General features: G+C 32.3%; 1 protein-coding gene and 3 pseudogenes across 1 annotated transcript; 3 read left to right on the plus strand and 1 right to left on the minus strand.

Annotated features, from left to right (window-relative positions):
• Window positions 1-512: 512 nt before the first annotated feature.
• Window positions 513-1106, plus strand: LOC126555458 (uncharacterized). Its single transcript, XM_050210382.1, has one exon. It carries the CDS (start codon window positions 513-515, stop codon window positions 1104-1106), a length of 594 nt encoding a protein of 197 aa, XP_050066339.1.
• Window positions 1107-10805: 9699 nt separating this feature from the next.
• LOC126555455 (uncharacterized) lies at window positions 10806-11986 on the minus strand (annotated as a pseudogene).
• A 1543-nt stretch (window positions 11987-13529) lies between these two features.
• On the plus strand, window positions 13530-13999 carry LOC126555460 (uncharacterized; annotated as a pseudogene).
• Window positions 14000-14472: 473 nt separating this feature from the next.
• On the plus strand, window positions 14473-17014 carry LOC126555459 (uncharacterized; annotated as a pseudogene).
• Window positions 17015-17380: the final 366 nt, after the last annotated feature.

The following is a 17380-nucleotide window of genomic DNA, read 5'->3' on the forward strand; positions in this document are numbered from 1 at the left end:
TTCAACCAAATCAGCTTGCCATAGATCATTTTTTCCGTATACATTAACTATACGTCTTATGTAATTTTTTCTAGCAGGTTTATGTAGTTCAAATGCGATATCTCGCTTAGACATTTGGTATACGTTTTATGTATAAAAAAAACCCGTCATTAAAGTGACTGCAGTTAAGAAGTCAACACCTATATCTAAACCGAAAAACAACGAGTTCAAGCTCAAGAAAAATAACTTGGATTTTCTTCGTTCACTACAATAATGGATGACACATATTTAGATGTAACGGCCGGTTATGTCGACGATTGTAAAATAACTCAAATGCAATATCATTCGTTCACACCGTATTCAAACACGTCTTTTTCATACAATGATGAAATTAGAATAAATATTCAAAATATGGAATCTTACACTCTACCGTGTGAAAGTTATATTTACATTGAAGGAAAGCTAAGAAAACCTTAGATTCTGAAGGAGACGTATGTTTTTCGAATAATGGTTTGGCATTTTTATTCTCCGAAATGCGATATGAAATAAACGGAATAGAAATACAAAAATTGAAATCACCCGGAGTCTCGTCTTGCCTGAAAGCATACTGTTCATATACACCAAGTGACTTGAATACGTTAGACAATTGTGCTTGGGACTCGGGCTTGGACGGCGAAGATAATAAAAATTTTATGAGCAACGATGTATTTACCGGTTGTATACCTCTAAAACATTTATTCGGATTTTGCGAAGATTATAAAAAAATATTACTAAATTGCAATCAACAACTGATTTTAAATCGCTCGTCTACCGATTTAGATGCACTACGTATGACGCAAACCGTAACCCCCGAAAACGTTGAAAAAAATAAAAAAATTACGATTGAATTGATTAAAGTGATATGGAAGATGCCTATAATCAGAGTTAATGATAAAGAAAAATTAAAACTGTTGAAAGTGATAGATTCACGTAAAACGTTATCATGTGCGTTCAGAACCTGGGATCTATGTGAATATCCTGTACTACCTAGAAATACTTCACATTCATGGACGATAAAGTCTAGCAGCTTGCTTGAAAAACCTAGATTTATTTTGTTTGGATTACAAACAGATAGAAAAAAAATATAGAAAACGATGCTGGGCGCTTTGACCACTGCCAACTAAAAAATCTTAAGGTACACTTAAATTCTGAAGTGTTTCGAAATGAAGACTTTCGTGCTGATTTTAAAAATAATACCATCAGCTTACTGTATAAAGCCTATACAGACTTTCAAAAATCGTATTACGAGAGAGATTATTCTGAACCATTGTTATCAAAAAATGTTTTTCAAACATATGTTCCAATCGTCGTTGTAGATTTATCGCATCAGAATGATAACGTAAAAGCATCGACCATAGACCTACGAGTAGAATTTGAAACGGATACGGTTATTCCTGAGAAAACTGCAGCTTATTGTTTAATTTTACATGATCAGATTATAACTTATAACCGTTTAGCGGTGATGTTAGAAAACTGTAATTTTTATACATAAATATGTATATTATTTCTATTTGTAATTATTTTTATACCTTGTAAATATATTATTTTTACTTTGTAAATATTTTTTATACCTTATTATTAATAAATAAAAAGAAAACTTTTTTTTAAAAAAAAATAACTGAGTTGTTTTTATTTTACACAAATACTATACAAATTTATACAAAAATATTTTTACACACAAAGTATATTAAACAGTGGTCGTCTTTTGGGTAGTGAGTTGGTAGTATGTATTGCCGTCCGTATGGTCCATCGTTTTCGTCTGATAGTATTTTTTTTTTTTTTTTTTTTTTTTTATTTAAAATAAACAAATATACAGTTTTACATTAATTGTACATTTGAATTATCTATCTTCAGTAAGCTAGGCTTGTGGCGAAGATAGAGAGTTATAATTGATACAAATCAACTTAAAAACTAAAAAAGGAAAAGCTAAAACACTATTATTGCGTAATTATACAATACAAAAGAGATAAATAAAATATAATACAATAGGGTTAACCTAAGTTTCATTTAGAGATGCATGTAGCCAATCATTAATTAATTTTTTAGCGTAATGATATCTGTAATTAATATTAACATTCTTCTTTATAGAGAAAGGCATAGAATTGTAATATATAGGACCTAGATAATCAACAAATTTTTGACCAACTGATTTTTTACAGAGAGATGTTTTAGCATCAAAAGATCGAAAAGCTCTTTTGTTACTAATTTCATTTTTCTCAACCCATTGATCTAAGTGTTTGATCACCCACATAATAGCCATTTTTTTGAAAACAAAGTCAACTGGTAATACATTGAACTCTTTAAAATTAAGACCAGTTGAACCAACATAGTTTGTTTTTTGTAAACAAACACGCACTATCTGTCGTTGATGAAGCAGTAAAGGTTTTAGAGCGTTATCCGAGAGCCCTCCCCAGATTAACAGTCCATACTGAAATATTGCTTGATATAGAGCTAAGTATACAGTTCGCATGACATGAACGGATAAAATTTTACGTAGCTTATAAAAACTGTAATTTAAACTTCGTAGACGCATAACTATGTTATTCACATGAAGATTCCATCTAAGGTGATTGTCAAATGTTAAACCTAGATATCGGGTACTAGATACTCTAAATAATTTTTGACAGACTGTGCCATTACACAAAGTTCCATTTTCACAAAAATGTAACGTAAGTTCATCAAAATTATCTTTAACATCATTTATCGTAAAGTTCATAAACATAGTTTTTTTGTAATTGATTGATAGACTCCTAAGTTTTAAAAATTCCACAACAATTTTGGATTCTCTAGTTGCTTTGGTACTAACATCGCTCCAAGAGTCTCCACAATAGAGTAAGCAGGTGTCATCTGCATATGTAACTATTCTTCCGTCAATGTCCAAATTACACATATGATTTATGTACAAAATAAATAAGAGTGGACCTAAGACACTTCCTTGAGGAACACCACAGTTTATAAATAGATCATCACCTGTAATACCATTAATACGAACAGTTTGCTTTCTGTTTTCCAAGTAGCTTGTGAACCAAATTAAGCTTGTTACAGTGATACCAAAATTAGGTAAAATATTTATTAATTTTTATGATTAACAGTATCAAAGGCTTTGGACAGATCAAGAAAAATCGCGATTACTTTCTTACTGTTGTCTAAAGCGTTTTTTATAAAGTGTGTTGCACTATATAAAGCATTCTCCGTTCCCAAACCTGGTCTAAAACCAAACTGCTGTTTTGAAAGGAGTTCATGTTTTTCTAAAAATGTTATGAGCCTGTTTTTAACGATTTTCTCTAGAATTTTCGAAAAATTGCTAAGCATGGAAATTGGTCTATAATTGTTTATGCACGTTTTATCCCCATTTTTATATATTGGTTTAATTATAGCTAATTTAAGTTTCTCGGGAAAAATACCATTTTTAATACTTAAGTTATATATATATGTCAGAGGGCTTATAATACTGTCTATTACAAGTTTTAAAATCTTTACCGAGATACCATCAAAACCCACAGCAGTATCATCTTTAAGTTTATTTATCATTACTCGAACATCAGATTCTTTAATGTTTTCATTAAATGTACTGTTAAATGATATAGGAGTAATGTTCTCCTCGAACTTAAATGTTGACTCCTCAATATTACAGGCTAGACTGTTACCAATATTTATAAAGAAATTGTTAAATATATTTGCAATATTTAGAGGCTCATTTTTGACATCAAGAGTGTAATTATCTATTTTAATGACTTTAACATCATCATTCTTATTATTATTCTTATCTAATATCTCATTAATTACCTTCCAAGTGAGTTTTGGACTAAATGAGAACCTCTGAAATTTGTTTTTATAATAATTTATCTTTGCAGCTCGTATAATAGATGTTAATTTATTTTTGTATTTATTATAATACATAGCAAGTCTAACATTATTTGGATATTTTCTAACTTTTAAGGATAATTTTCGTTTAAAGTGCACCGAGCAAAGAAGACCAGCTGTCATCCATTCTCTAATCCTATTATTTTTAGAGTTGAAAACTTTTTTTGTTGTTGACATTTTGACAAAAGTATTAATTTTGTCTAGGAAAATATCCATACAACTATTTACATCATTGCAGTTAAAAATCTCCGCCCAACATTCATTTTTAAATAACTTTTCCAGATCATTATAGTTAATTGTTTTAACATTGCAATTTAAGACACTCTTTTCTTTACTAATTTCTATTGCCAAAACCGTGGAGAAGTGATCAGTAATATTTGTCTGAATAACACCTGCTTCTATTTTGGAGTTCAATGCATTTCCAGATTTAATAAAAATATGATCCAAGCATGAGTGTCTTTGGCCAATTGGGGTTCTAGTATAAACATTAATTAGTGACCTAAAACCTTTTTCAGATATAGTATCAAGGTATTCATTTACATCACAATCAGAGCCAATAATATTTAGATTGATATCTCCAATTATTATAACATGTCCATTTATACACTCATCTTTAGACAGAATACTATTTATAATGGTCAAAAATTTGTTCTTATCGCCAGAAGGAGATCTATATATACAATAAACTCTGAAAAATACATTACATAACTTAAACGTGACTTTCATAATATTAGCCTCTATGTATTCATATTCAAAAATATCAGTACATAAATGAGTTTTAACAAAAATTATAAACCACATTCTGGTTTCTTTTAAGTTTAGAAAAGTACATATTATACCCTTGTATAGAATAATTACAAAAATTAACATCATGCCAGGTTTCAGTTAAAATAATTAAATCTAGGTTTTTACTATGTATATCATTTTCCAAAAATAACAAAAATTCATCAAAATTATGCCTTGCACTTCTAATATTGCAGTTTAGTACATTTATAGTTGTATTAAGAAATAGATTGAATTTACATATGAATTCAGATATAGAATTAAAATATTGCGTTTTATAATCTAGAAAACGATTTAATAAATTAGAATTAAACATTAGCATAACTAAAAAGAAAAAAAGAAAAAAATATTAATATATATGATTTAAGAACTATAAATTATTATTATTATTCTTATGTATTATAATTTAATTGTTGACAAGTCAGTCTCGTCGTATATAATAGTGGCTTTCGAGGTTTCACTTTTTTTGATAAAAATTTTACAGTCATTATACCAGACAAACTTAAAGTTATTTTCTTTAGCAAACATTCTAGATTTAAAAAATAGATTACTATTATATTGTGTAAGATAATTATTAACAAAAATACCTCCATTTCCCCAGCTTTCATTTATACTACATGCCTTTACTTTTTTCTTTTTTGCGGACTCCATGAGGGTTTTTTTCTGATGCGTTGATGAGAGTTCAGCTATGATCTTCATCGGTTTATTAGGTATTTTTGATCTTATACTGTAAGCCTTGATTACTGTCACTGGTTGACCCATTACAGCTGCAATATTTTCAACTACTTTTTCGCAGTTTTCATTTTTCAAATCTGGTACACCAATTATCTCAACATGATTTAAGATTGATTTCTGTTCAAGTAGATTTAGTCGCTTGGATAGTTTGTAGAAATCAGAGTTCAACTTAATATTATTTTCCTTTAACACATTATTCTCTTCTTTCAGTTCTTTAATATTATGTAGCACTTCTTTCAGCTGCTTACTAAAATCATCAAATTTAGCACTCATAAATTTAACAGAGTTAGTCAAATCCGACAGAGTCTCGTTTGATCCAACAAAAACGTCTTCATTTTTAGATTTAGTATTGCTATTAAGACCCATATTGACTTTACATTTTGCGCATGAAAATTTTAGTTTGGCTTCATGTGTTAATTTCCTAAATGCCGTTTCTCTAAAACTAGCACATGAGAAGTGTAAGTAGTCTTTACAGTTTTTACATTTAATTTCATCACCGTCGTAGATTTCATCATTACACACTAAACATAGCATTGTAATAACGAAATGTCGATAAGCTCGTACTAATATTACAGACTTTAAACACGTTAATTAAATACAATGCGTAAAAACACAGATAAGAGAACGACGAAGACGCAAAAACGACCGTACAGGCCAACGAACAATCGATAACTGATTAGTATTGTATTGCGGTCCGTATGGTCCATCGTTTTCGTCTGTACAGCTTGTCTGTGATGGAGGGGAGATATCAGAAAGAATTTCCTAAAACATGAAATATTAAAATATCTGTTTTTTATAAAGTAGGTTTTGTTATATTACCTCATTAAATATAGTGTAAAATGATGGCGGTGAAAAAGGTTTCTCGTATCCCTATAAAATATAATATATTAATATTGGTATGAGAAAAAAAAAAATATTTTCTTACCTCATCTTTTTCTAATTCGTCCAACCATCTTTGTGCGATATGTTTAGCTGCATGTAATTGAAGCTGACTTGTGAAATTGTAGTCATTTACATGTGTTGCAATGCAAATGTTGTTAATGTTTTTCACGCGAATTGTCATATCTTCAAGCGTTCTAGTTTCAACCTTGGTATTGTTTTTAAGTATGATGCGATTTGATTAATTTGTTGTATTACGAGCGGTTTAACGATTTTGGTTTTTCTCTCGATGATCTCGAAAATTGACCACTCTAAATCTTGTAACTTTAATAAGTCGTTACGATTTAACAGTATGCGACATCCGTCTTGAATTTTAGACTCTATAATGAGCATATTCTCTCCTTGGTACACCATACTAGATATTGTAATTGAATCGGAATCCAAAAAAAATTACGCTTATACTTTTGTGGTTGTTCAAGTATAAATGATAAAATGTTCCCCATAAGTCGGAAAATACGTTTGAGAAAATCGGCGGAAATATTTACAAAACGTGATGGTGTTATAATTTGAATCACGGTGTTGAATTCATCTGTCGGATCGAGTCCGATGTTTAAAAACTTGCGAGATGAAAAATCAAGGAAAAAATTACTGCAATCGATTAGGTTAGCTGGTGGTGACGGAGGCACATATGTAAAAACATTCTTCTTGTAAACAGCACGCATGTTTTCAATCGAACCAACCATACTCAAAAATTTAATCACAAAACAACGCACTTAATCGAACGAAGAGTGGTGATAGACTGATTTCATTTCAGATTTTGAAACCCTCACATGTATATTTTATGGTAGGGATTTCTTCTACAGGTTTAAATTATGCATGTCAGAACATGTTAGATTATTGAATAATACTATTGTTTGTAATGCAGACAAGACTCTACATGCTTGTTATACTATAATTTTTCAAATGGTAATATGCCGGTAACAACAACAAGGATAGATAGCGTTATCTGTTGAATATATGATAAAATAGTTCTGCGCATGATAACTGCTGAATATACGGTAATATACGGTAATATACGGTAATATACGGTAATATAGTACGTGTACAATAATATGATAACCATGGCGATGGAAGTGGCGGAGGCGGGGACGGCGGCAGCGGCGGTGGTGGAGGCGGGGAGGGGGTCGGCGGCGTCGGAGGGGTCGGTGGCGGCGGCGGGGGGGCGGCGGCGGCTGCTTAGACAAAATCGGCGGCGGCTGCTTAGAGGGCTGCTTAGGTTCCAGAAGCCCCATTTTACACCTACTTAACTAAATTTTGGGTTTGCATTTAGATTCGCCGGTCCTGGTACGAAATTAAAAGAAAGGCTGGCGCGTGGTGATCGAGGAGTAAACAGTCTAGACGAGTTAGCTAGAGCTCATGATATCGCGTATGATAGAAGTAATTCAATACCTGATAGACATAAGGCCGATGAAATATTGGAAAATCAAGCTTGGGAAGTGTTTAAATCTAAAAACAGTGGTATTAAGGAGAAAGCTGCATCCTGGTTAGTTACTACAGCTATAAAAGTCAAGCGCAAGATGGGGGCTGGTTGTGGATTTAAACAAATGGTTGCAGCTGCTAAAAACGCTATCAAAAATAAAACGACGGAAAAGAATATAACTAAATTAATTAGAACGTGCCTGACAGCGGCTAAAAAATCGAAAATAAAGAAAACTAAAACGCCTAGAATTATACTGATTCCTAAAAAGGGTGGTGTTTTACCATTAATACCTATATTTGCCGGTTTATCTGCATTAGGCACGCTAACTGGTGGTATTGGCAGTATAGTAAAAGTAGTGAATGATTTAAAATCCGATAAAAACACTCCTATTCATTTAGGAAAAGGTTTATACCTCGCCCCATACAAGGGGAGTTCTTATAAAATCGTGAAAGGCGAAGGCTTATACCTTCCACCGTATAAAGGCAGGTCAGTGGTGAGGAAATCCATGAAAGTCGCAAAAAACTATTGATACGTTACCCGATAGAGCTTTGTATGATTATGAGATTATAAAATATATTGACTTGTTGAAAATACCTCATTTCATTGGAGTATTTTCCAGAGACAAGTTGCCTTTACATTATAAACATAAATAATCAGCTATAGTTAATCTGGATGATGAGAATGGTGGTGGAACTCATTGGGTAGCGTATACAAAAATCGGCAAACAAGTTAAATATTACGATAGCTTTGGAAATTTACCTCCACCGCTAGAATTACAGAAATATTTTAGTGATTGTAATATTGAATATAATTACGATAGACATCAGAAATACAATACAACAAACTGCGGTCATCTATGTCTAAAGTTTTTATCATGTACACTATAACGTTAAACGGTCACTCTAGTGAATTATCTTGTGACTTTTTCCCACCGATAGAAGTCAGTAAAAATGCTAAGATTTGTCTGTTGGGCTTTCAGACTAATAATTCTATCCCTAGTATAAACGATAAGTGTAATCAAATTGGCTTCATATATTACGAAGGAAAGAGTGAGAAAACAACAAATCTCATCTACTCATTACCTACGGGTTCTTATGAGTTGAGCGAAATCGAGGCGGTAATAAAGCATATGCTAACTGATACCCAGATATCGTTTGAGTTAAAGGGGAATAATAACTCGTTAAAATGTGAAATGCTATGCAATGTATCTATAGATTTATCCATGCCTAATAATATAGGTGAGCTGTTAGGTTTTGAAAAACATATATATAATGCTAATGTTAAGCATCAATCGGATAAGTTGGTAAATATTACAAAAACAAACTGTATATATATCGAATCAAACCTGGTTGCGGGCTCATTCAATAACGGAAAGCAGTGTCATACAATACATGAGTTCTATCCGAATGTACCTCCGGGCTACAAAGTGATAGAGATTCCAACACATTTGGTTTTTTATTCCATCAATTGTTCATCTATAACGCATGCAGAGATAGCTTTAAAAAATCAGGATAACGAGTTAATCGATCTACGTGGAGAACCGGTATCAATACGATTATTAATCAAGGACTTATGATAAAATGGGTTTACAGTTTTATAATATAAATACTCGAGTATACGAAAAACCTGCTAGTCGCGTTAGTGACATTATCAAGTTAACAACTCTGAAGAAGAAGAAACGAAATTTTAAATACTCTAAAGTGGGAGGTGACCTAACAGCTGAAAATTTAGCTTTTCTACAATCACTAAACGCTGTTTAATATGGATGATGTGTATTTAGACGTATCGACTGGGTATGTTGACGATTGTAGGATAACACAAATTGATTATCATTCTTTTCTACCTTATTCAACATCCGCCCTCTCTAATAATGATGAAGTACGTATTGCCTTGCATAACAAGAGAGTCGTTACTCTACCTTGTGAAAGTTATATCTATATCGAGGGGGCAATAACCAAACCTGCTGAAATAACAGATGACATTCGATTTATAAACAATGGACTAGCATTTCTTTTTTCCGAAATGAAATATGAATTGAACGGGATTCAAATTCAGAAACTTGCTAACCCAGGTATAACTACAACATTGAAAGGATACTGTTCGTATAATAAATCGGACATAGTGTCACGCTATAACGCTGCCTGGGACGATGATATTAAAAATTTTAATAAAGATTTTATTGAGAGCGGTATGTTCAACGGGTGTATTAATCTTAAGGATTTGTTTGGTTTTTGCGAGGACTATAAACGTATTTTAATAAACTGCAATCAACAATTGATATTAAATAGAGCTTCAATAGATATAAAGTGGTTAAGCAATATAAAAATAATGACGTTGTCCTAGACGCACCTAAGCTAAAAGACGTTAAGATAAATATCAAGAAAATATTGTGGAGAATGCCCATAGTCAAGGTCAGCGACAGAGAAAAAATACAGCTGTTGAAAGTAGTAAACCGTCAGAAAGCTTTAAAATGTGCGTTTAGATCGTGGGAGTTGTGCGAATACCCATTTTCCCTCAAAACACATCGCACTCGTGGAAAGTAAAAACATCTAATAAATTAGAAAAACCACGATATGCTATAATCGGATTTCAGACTGATAGGAAAAACAGTATGAGCAAAGCAATGTCATATTTCGATCATTGTAAAATCAAAAACTTGAAGGTTTATTTGAATTCCGAGGTATTCCCTTACGAAGATTTCCAAAGTGACTTTACTAAGAACAAGATGGCTACATTATACCGCGCATACGCCGAGTTTCAGAAATCTTACTACGGTCGTGATAATGTTACACCTCTATTGTCTCGATCGGATTTCAAAAAACTATCACCAATTATAGTTGTGGATATGAGCCGACAGAACGATGATGTAAAAACCTCGACTGTCGACCTCGGGATTGAGATTGAGACCGAAGAAGTGTTTCCAGCCTCCACCTCAGCGTATTGTTTAATATTATATGACCAGATTATAACTTATAATCCATTTAATGGTGAAGTAAGAACAATGTAAATATTTATTGTATAACTTATTATTAAAAATAAAAAATACTTTTTATATAAATATCATGTCTTTTTATTTCGCATAAATTATTAATCGTATAATTAATTATTAAAAAGAGTTTGTTATTTTCCATACTCCTCATAATGGTCTTGGGAACATTGCATACGTTGCGTGGTTTGCATCGGATACGGTTTGCACGTTGAAAAATTCGGGGCCATCATTTTCATCGAGTGACAGCATGCCGTCAAATGAATCGTACGGCTGAAAAAAAAAAATATATTTTCATACATAAATTATGTATTTATATTATTATTTTATAAATTACCTTTGCATTATTTTCTTTTTCATTATGCATGTCAAATGTGTAGACTTTCGTGATGCTCGGAGGTAAATCAGAAGTTGGCGAGGTCGGCGAAATGATTGTTAAATTTCCATCAAACGACTAAAAATAAATAAATTATTAAATCTTTATGTACATAGAATAAAAAAATTTGGTTATACCTTTGGAGACATTTCTCCATTCCATTGTTGCATGCAGTGTTCAGTTAATTGCTCTAAATCTCTAATGCATACATTTTGAGCTGACTAATGAAATTAACATCATGTTTAGGACTGCTTGCAATAATATGATCGTCACGTACATTTTTAATAAACGTAGTCATTTCTTCACTCGTTCTCGGCAATAATTCCGCTTTGGAAAGTTCACCATTAATATAATTCGTAAATATATTGAATTGTTTTAAGACGATTGGATGCATTATAGTTGATTTTCGTACGATTGTTTCGAAAATGCACCATTCTAGGTAGTGAAGTCGTATGAGCTCCATACGATTTAAAAGAATTCGACATCCGTCGTGTATCTTGGACTCTATTACTAAGGAGTTTTCACCGCTATACATCATGCTAAATAACTTGAAATTCTCTGTCTCGAGAAAAATGGTTCTTTTATATTTCGCCGGCTGCTCCAAAATAAATGATAGGATATTACCCATTAGTGAAAATATTCTTTTTAGAAACTCAGTTGAAATTTTAACATAACGTGATGGTGTTATTATATGCACCGCCACTCTGAACATATCAGTCGGATCGATCCCAATATGTATAAACTTACGTTTCACGAAGTTCAACGTATAGTTAGTAGAATCGATAAGCTCTGAAGGCGGAGTTGGTGGGACCTATGTAAAGGTTTTCTTGTATATAGTTACATTATCCGTGATTGAGCCAGCCATGTTTAGAAACACTTGTAAATTTATTTTTAAACGTGAAAAAAATGATTTTAAGAAGTACAGAGAACAATGACTCGTTGCTAGAGTGAATGTATTACTACTGACAATATTGCGCACACCACTCTGCTTTATTTATGCCCTAAACTATTGCGATGATAATAGTTTTGTTTACATTGTATCGAGTACTTATAATTTTCGGGGGGGGGGCATGTAGTAGATAGGAATGGATGGGAGGGGGGATGGCCGGGCAGGTATTGGAATGGAGGGGAGGGGAAAGGCCGGGCACGGCATGGAGGGGTAAGGCCGGGCACGACATGGAGGGGCATGGCCGCGATAGGCATGGCACGCGCACGATAGGGAGGGCGGGGTACCTGGATCTCCTGGATTTGCGGGGGTCACAGAACCGACTAAAGCACACTACTCACAAAAATTTGCACTTTTTTCTGTACTTTTTTTAGTACATATATATAATTTTTTTTTTAACTTCGTTGGACGTTTTACAGACCGGTAAGTACAATTTCTATCATTCATAAAAGCTAATTAATTAGAGCATTCACCCCGAGTATTACAAGGATATGCGTTATAGTCGTTCAATTCAGAATGCAACGCGAATTACTACCGGGCCGTATTCCCACTAAGTCCGTATGTGATTTCGAGGATAGAGCTTTTTTTATATTTACAACCAACTTAATGTGTTCTATTATTTTCAAGTTCATTTCCGGGATCGTCGGTCGATGTGGTCAACAACAGTCTCATTACGTTCGTACCTCGCACTTTTTCAACGTGAATATTTGTCGTATTCCTATTTTATTTTTTTTTTCATTTTCTTTATGCGTTTCATTTATGACATTTCGTAAAAATTATTTTCAATGATACATATATTATGTACCGTTAATATTCAAAGTTTTTCTAAAAATAACTCATAACTATTAGGATTCCCGTGTAAATCTATTATCACCACTGAACATAGGTACGATATAATTACGCCGAGTGTATAAACTTACGTTTTATACTACCTACCTATACTACCTATACTTCTTATATATATTATATACATATATTAATTAATACATTTAGTTATTAGTTATTAAATTTTAGATTATCATTAAAATGTCACTTTTTAGTCACATCACCGTGGTGAAAATATGTGTGAACTGTGGAAACGTCAGTGGGAGTTACCCGTTTCCGCCAAAATAATATTGCCCGTTTACGCCATAGCCCTTTTCGGCCAAAAACAAAAAAGGTACAATTCCCGTTTCCGCCAAAAGCCATTTCTGTCAAAAAAAGTTTGGAAACCATTTGTTTTAATATTTAAGCAATATTGAATATATGTAGTGGTATATATAAAAGACAACGATATTTGTAATGTATATACCTACTATACACCGATAATCCTCGATAATTGTTGATAATCGTCGATAACGGAAGGAAATATACACTGTATCATAGTTTATTTATAATTCGCACACAATAATTATCTGACAAATGTAAAATTCTTATACTTCGATTCAGTATCTATTCTGTTCATCACATCTCAGTTTTTAAAATGGAATTCGTTGAAAGTAAAAGAGGTAAAACGATGTTGATTTTTGATGGTTTTAAATATGTTTTTGGTTATACGTCACAAACAAATGTAACTCGGTGGAGATGTTTCATGAAAAATTGTCGGGCAAATATTTTTGAAAAGAAAAAGTAATACTTGAAATGAAAGGTACGTTTTCTATCTACGAGTATAATAAATATACTTATTTAATTATTTATTTATTTATGAAAAATTAAATTAATTTATTCTTTATTACAGGTGATCATGGAGACAACTGTTCCGTCAAAAATATAGATCGTCAAAAATTAGCAACGACATGTAAGCGGAAAGCTGTTAACGATATTTGTCAAAGACCTAGAAAAATAATACTAGGTGAGATTAAATTATTAAACTTAAATAAAATTAGTCCAAATGTTATTAAAATAACTATTTTTCAGGAGAAATTAAAGATTTTGGAGTTTCCTCAACAATGACAGCAAATGATATCTCTGCATTACGAAAATGTGTATACCGTGCTCGTCGTCAGATTTTACCAATGAATCCAAAATGTATAGCTGATATTCACAGTGCTGTAAGTTCAGTTAATACTTTGACGACTAATGATGAAGAATTTTTGTTATTGAATGATGAAATTTCTAATATAATAATATTTTCCTGCAATACTAATTTAAAAATGTAATGTAAATCTGAAATAATCTATGTTGATGGCACATTTTCATATTGTCCTTCATTATTTACCCAATTATTTACAATACATGGGTTAGTTAATACGTATTATATACCTTTAGTATTTTGTTTACTATTAGATAAAAACTAAAAAGACTGAATCATATAAGGAAGCATTATTTCAAGTAGTACAAACATGTTTAAATTTAAATTTAATATTCAAACCACAGTCAATCACTATTGATTTTGAAATAGCTATCCACCAAGCTGTATTGTTAATATGGCCATTAGTAGTAATAGTGGGTTGCCGATTTCATTTGATTCAAAGTTGGTATCGAAAAATACAGGAATTAGGCTTAACCTTAGAATATAAAAAAAATGATTGGTTAAAACATACTTTTTGTTTAACATTTTTGGACCCTTCGGAAGTATCGGATTGTTTTTTCTTTTGACTTAATGTCAGACATCCCTGATGACAACAAATATAGTAAGTACGCCGATTATATCTTAGAAAACTATTTTGATGAAAATTCCAAATTTCCGCCAAATATGTGGGCTTCACTTTCAGCGACACTAAACAGAACCACTAACAATTGTGAATCTTTTCATTCGCATTTCAACCAAAAATTTTATTAGGCACACCCATCATTTTTCACATTCGTGCAAATACTTAAAGACACAATACAGACCGATACTTATATAGAAATTAATAGTGCTCAAAATAATATTAAAAAAATTTCAATAAACAAAAAAATTCTAAACCGTGTAAAAACTACAGAAGACGCAATAACAAAAAAAAAATCGAATGAAATTAGTAGATACACTTTTATTAAAACTGTTTCTTTTAATTATAAGATTTTTTAAAACATGACATATTCTAATATTATAATTTATATTTTATATTATTTATACTTTGAAATAGTTAAATAGAATGGACATATTATAATATGCAATTATGTAATATTTTTAAAACTCTAATATAATTGTGCCTATATATTTGACTAATACAATATTATTATCTACTTGTATTACAATTTGTAATGATACGAATATGTAAAAATTTTACATGGTTCCCAAATAGTGATTGGCGGAAACGTCTTTTCACAAAAATAAATTTTGGCAGAAACGGGAATCATACCTTTTTCGTTTTGGGTGGAAAAGGGCATGCGTAAATCAGGGAGCCGGGTTTTTGGCGGAAACGGTACATGCCCACGTCAGTGGTCTTGATGGAGTGTCTGTGCACAGGTAACAAATAACAATAATATTTTATTAGACTACTCTAGCCATACACTATGAATATTCATAAATTGATTACATTAGGTTTCCACCAAATGACGAGCAGAGACGTCAATGGGTGTTGTTCGCCGAGATCAATGGTTTGTATGCTCAACAGATATTTGTCAACTCAAAACTGTGTTCGAGACATTTTGTCCCTGGTCGTGACTACGCTTTGGGCAGAATTCGTCACCGTCTATTACCAAGAGTAGTACCATCTTTAGTGAGTTATGTTATGCAAGACAACAATAAATTATGCATTAGGTACACTTTACACTATAATAATATTATATAAAGTTTATATTTTTATTATGATTCTATTATAGTTTTATTACAACAGGAAATTTGTATTAAATAATAGGTTTTTATTTTACATTCAAATAGTAGGTTTAGCAATTTGATGTATACATAATATCATATATTATGTTATGTTGATAATAATTTTTATTTATCATTTAGTAATTGCACATTTTTATTTTTTTTAAGTATAATAGTATATTACAATATATTATACTATATTTGAATTATTTTTTAATAAGTAAATGTAAAAGTTATATATATTAAATTTTCATTACAAAATGCTGCTATTAAACTATATTCAGTCTTAAGTGTATTTCTCTATGATGTTGAGTTTAAATGTGAAATAAAAAATGTCCCTAATTAAATTTGATTATTCTTTATACAACTGTTTTTTTTATTTATTTAATGTGTTGCACTTTATTAGATTCCCTAGCTGTGAGATAATTTTATGCAAAATGCTTATTATTAATTCATGATTTTTCACTATACATAACATAATCTTATATTATTTTACGCACATTAAAACTGACCTCCTTTTATGATATAGTTAGTTCAACCGGTCTTGGAGATTGCGGCACTAGGCAACGAACAAGAAGTGGACGTGGCTATCCCTGATGACAACGAGATAGAGGTGGAAATTATTGAAGTCCAAATGGATGAGGTAATGATGGACATAAATAAAGAAGACCCATTGCAACCCGAGGAAGTGGTACAAGGTGACATTGAGTTTGTGGATTTACTGCCTGCTGACGCAGAGGCAGTATTTGAATTCAGGGATATATCTGACGTTTTACTACCAGGCATCGATGAAGAGGTCAGTAAATTCTCATACACTATAATGAGTATTGGTTACAGTGTTTTCTTTTACAACTGTCATTTTAATTACAGTTTGTGCCGATTCCATCGGGCGTTCCCAGAGCGCACGTGCCCATGAGAGACCGTCTGGCTGGCATTCAATATGAACTTCCAGAGCGCCATGACATTGGACCATCGGATGCCGTCTGCACGCAATGTGGTGCCCGTCATTTCTCTTGCGAACGTGTAAACAGAAATCATTTTACAACGTGTTATAATAACGGTCAAATGGCCGTTACAGGAGAGCGTGTGTTGGGTCAACCACCAGAGTTATTAATTCGTTTGTTGATAGATGATTCACAGGTAGCTAAACATTTTCGCAAAGAAATCCGTCAGTACAACAACACACTGGCATTTGCTGCGTTCTCCACTGACCTCAACCCAAGACGTTTGCCAGGTCCGGGACCGAGAGTGTTCACTGTACACGGGCAGGTGTACCGCAGAATTAGTAATGACGTTGTCAGAAATGAACTGATGCAACCGAAATACTGCGAGTTATATTTCATTGAATCCGAGTCAGCCAACCAGATTCGTATGGCACAACAACCACGTACAAGCCTATTGTTAGAGAACTTGCTTACAGACTTAGACAGTTTATTACGGCAAATCAATCCATTCGTAGATTGGACACGAAATGGTTTTGGATACACAAAGGGGTCGGTGGCGATGACATTTAAGATCATGTCGAGCAGAAAAAGGTATCAAGACCAATAATTGGATACAAAGTGCCAAGTTAAAGTTGCCAACTATTGTTCACT

This window comes from Aphis gossypii, unplaced genomic scaffold, assembly GCF_020184175.1.
Source record: "Aphis gossypii isolate Hap1 unplaced genomic scaffold, ASM2018417v2 Contig00860, whole genome shotgun sequence".
Lineage (NCBI taxonomy): Eukaryota > Metazoa > Arthropoda > Insecta > Hemiptera > Aphididae > Aphis > Aphis gossypii.

What these genes read in the sequence shown, in the direction of transcription:
- LOC126555458 (XM_050210382.1), top strand. Translation starts at nt 513, where the DNA reads ATGCGATATGAAATAAACGGAATAGAAATACAAAAATTGAAATCACCC.